The 3,224-nt window shown below is 55.9% G+C and overlaps 2 protein-coding genes across 2 annotated transcripts, besides 3 other annotated features; both read left to right on the top strand.

Annotated features, from left to right (window-relative positions):
- Positions 1-514, top strand: TraAM80_08199 (EF hand; the record flags this gene model as incomplete). Its single annotated transcript, XM_029384957.1, has 1 exon — positions 1-514. A coding segment is annotated over one exon (514 nt), but the record flags the coding sequence as incomplete, so codon positions are not given.
- Positions 515-555: 41 nt separating this feature from the next.
- Positions 556-583: a sequence feature (A-rich).
- Positions 584-990: 407 nt separating this feature from the next.
- Positions 991-1,015: a microsatellite.
- A 295-nt stretch (positions 1,016-1,310) lies between these two features.
- TraAM80_08198 (putative histone deacetylase) lies at positions 1,311-2,669 on the top strand (the record flags this gene model as incomplete). The annotated part of the gene is made up of 1 exon (XM_029384956.1): positions 1,311-2,669. One exon carries the CDS (start codon positions 1,311-1,313, stop codon positions 2,667-2,669), a length of 1,359 nt encoding a protein of 452 aa, XP_029235207.1.
- A 69-nt stretch (positions 2,670-2,738) lies between these two features.
- Positions 2,739-2,779: a microsatellite.
- Positions 2,780-3,224: the final 445 nt, after the last annotated feature.

Below are 3,224 nucleotides of genomic sequence, written 5' to 3'. Positions count from 1 at the left end.
GACTGGGCAGGAGCCGTGGCACCAGTTTGGCCTGTCGCGTGAGGAGTACGACCAGATCATGGCGTTGTTTATCTTTTTCGACACTGACGACAACGGTTGGCTGGACCGTCGTGAGATTGGCCGCTTAGCGAGATGGCTCAACTTTGCCCGAAGCGACCGCGATATTGATCGCATGTTCAGAGAAATGGACACGGATCGTAGCGGTACTCTTTCCCTCAGTGAGTTCCTCACGTGGTTGTCTCAGAACCGGCCCGATCCCAACGCCCTTTACGGGCTCTCACAGTCCGATTACAACACCATCATGATGCAGTTTCGCATGTACGACAAGGGCAAGAATGGGTTGCTGAGCATGGACGAGTTTGCACGGCTTACTCTGAGTTTGGGGGAAGTGGCTAACATGGACGCCGGGAGGTGCCTGTTCCGAAGTATTGACACGGATGGAAACGGTGTAATTGGCCTTCACGAGTTTTTAACTCACCGTGCTCGCATGCAATGCAGGAATGAGAAAGCGTAGCTGGAGAACCTTGAGTGGGAGAGCAGCGTGTGAATGGCACGTTTTTTTTTGTTTTGCTTTTTGTTTTTTGTGTGTGGTGAAAGGTGGGGTGGAGGGGGGAGGGAGGGGCATCCGTGACAGGATGTGATGGCGGGAGGGCTCAGTGGGTCCACATCTTTGGACCGTTTGCCGCGTGTGCGTGTTTTAGGCGTCTGTGTTTACATATACCTGGTCGTATGAATGTTTAACGTGCGCCTTAAACGCAATTGCAGCCGTGTACTTTACCGATGCTCACTCCGTGAGTGCTCCGCGGTGGATTTTGAATGGACCCTTCATTTCGCCGCGGCGAAGAGGTTGATTTTTTAAATATTTTGCACTGTTATCATGCCCGCCATGCGGGGACCAATTTATTGTGGGCTTCTGCGCCGTTGGGAGGGAGAAGGCGGAGAGGAAGCGCAACGAGGCCGCTCATTCTGAAGAGGCACACGGGCTTCAAGGTTGTTGTTGTTGTTTTTTTTTTTGCCTTATTCGTGTATACGATTTGTTTGCTTGGTTTCGGGCTACGCCGACTGCTCTTATGCTGGGCGGCTTGCGTGAACTGTTTTTTGCTTTCGTATCACCCGCGTTTTTGTGTTCTGCACATTGTGGCTGAGCCTGCGGCAGTCCCCGCACAGCGTACTCCCGTTTTCTTCTGATGTTGCCTGTCTTTTGTGTTGTATGTGGCACGCCACGCGGCAGTCTGCGTTGCTGTGGTGGTTGGGGGGCGGCAGGCAACGGCCACATAGGGTGTAGCTGGTGCATGCGGTGATAGCTGCTGATGCTGACCGCTGACGATGGGGGTGCCGCTGCTGTCGTGGGTGGAGGTGAGTGCGCAACGACAAGAAGGGCAACACCAACAACAACCCGTTCAGCTACGTCTTTGCGCGTATTTTACTTTGTTGACGAGTCCACAACGGCCATCGCATACGCAGAGGGACACGTGATGCGTCCCTCTCGCGTTCGCGTGCTGCATTCCCTTGTTCGATCACTGGGGCTAGACACGTACATGAAGATATGTCAGCCCCGCCCGGCGACCCCACAGGAACTGCGAGGGTTTCATTGCTCGGCCTACGTGGAGTGTCTACAGAAGGCACCCGTTATTTGCGGCAACCCACTGGATGGTGCGTCACTGTCGTATCAAAAGGCGTTTGAGGTGCCGGTGTATTCTTGTGACGGGGACTGTCCGCTTTTTCCCGAGGTTTGGAAGATGGTGGCGAGCCAGGCCGGTGCCTCCATTGCTTGTGGAGAGGCGCTCTGCCGCGGTGAGGCGGACGTTGCCATCAACTGGGCTGGCGGCATGCACCATGCTGCGGCGTCCCACGCGAGTGGGTTTTGTTTTGTGAACGACATTGTCCTGTGCATTCAGCGACTGCTGCGTCGCTTTCAGCGGGTGCTTTACCTGGACCTCGACGTCCACCACGGGGACGGTGTGGAGGCGGCCTTTTACGGCAACACACGGGTCATGACGGTTTCGCTGCACCAATTTGGCAACGGCTTTTTCCCCGGCACCGGTAACTACGGTGGCCCTGAGACGGCGAGGGGCTTTGCGGTCAACGTTCCCCTTACCGCACGCACGGGCGACGCCACGTACTGTCTGTTTTTTCGCACCGTCTTAACTGCCGTTGTGCGCTGCTTTGACCCAGAGGCAGTTGTCCTTCAGTGTGGAGCAGACGCCATCGTTGGTGACCTCATCGGTCGACTCAACATCACAACCGCCGCTCACGCTCGGTGTCTCGCGGAAGTGCTACAGCTTCGGCTGCCTACGGTTCTACTAGGGGGAGGCGGGTACCATGTCTTCAACACGGCACGCTGCTGGGCAATAGATACGGCCACGGCGCTTGGGCGGCAGCTGCCGTGCTATGTCCCCCGCCACGACCCCTACTATGAGGAGTACCGTCGGGAGTGCGCACCCCACCGCCCGACACTGCACGTTTATCTTGATCCAGAAGTTGATCGGCCTCTCACATTGCGCAGCGCATGGGGGGAATGGTGCAAGCTGTGTCGGAGCATTACGGCACAGATGAGGTACGCGCGTATAGTGCGAGAGTTGTTTCTTCGCGCCATTTCTGAATCGACGGTTAAGAGGTGTAGGGACGGCGCCGATATTTCTGTTGATGGGAAACATGATGTAGGTTGAACAGTTGGTGCTGTGGCGCACGGGGGTTACGCGCAGGACAGGTGGAGAGACGAGGCGAGGGACGAGGTTAAACACACAAACACAAACAAACAAACAAGTCAAAAAAAAAATGAACTGAGAGAGAGGGAAGGGCGGAGACCGAGTATGGAGGTGTGCGAAGTGTTGCTGGGCTACTCAGCATGCGTGTCTGCCGCTGCCTTATTCCTCTCTCCCTTGTAAGGTGGTGATTAGTTAGGAGGATCATCCCTCTCTTTCGAGGAAGACTTTGTCCGTGCCCGTAGTTACTCATGCCTCCCATTATCATGGCCACGAGGTGCAGTGAGGAGTTGCGCTGCGCCCTTTGCCTGGATTCTTGGAAGGACCCGGTGGAGCTGGTTTCGTGTGGGCACATTTTTTGCATGGAGTGCGTTAAGGACGTGCGCACGTGCCCCATGTGTCGCGAGTCTGTGACCAAAAATAAAAAGCCGAAACCGCGTCCTTGTGAACCTTGCTCTGATGGTGCCTGTGAAGTGTAGCGGGTGCGGTTGGACTGGGACGCGCGAGCAGGGCAACTCC

This window comes from Trypanosoma rangeli (assembly GCF_003719475.1).
Source record: "Trypanosoma rangeli strain AM80 chromosome Unknown Tra_15.4_contig_00386, whole genome shotgun sequence".
NCBI lineage: Eukaryota > Euglenozoa > Kinetoplastea > Trypanosomatida > Trypanosomatidae > Trypanosoma > Trypanosoma rangeli.
This window is presented reverse-complemented; position numbering and strand designations above follow the sequence as displayed.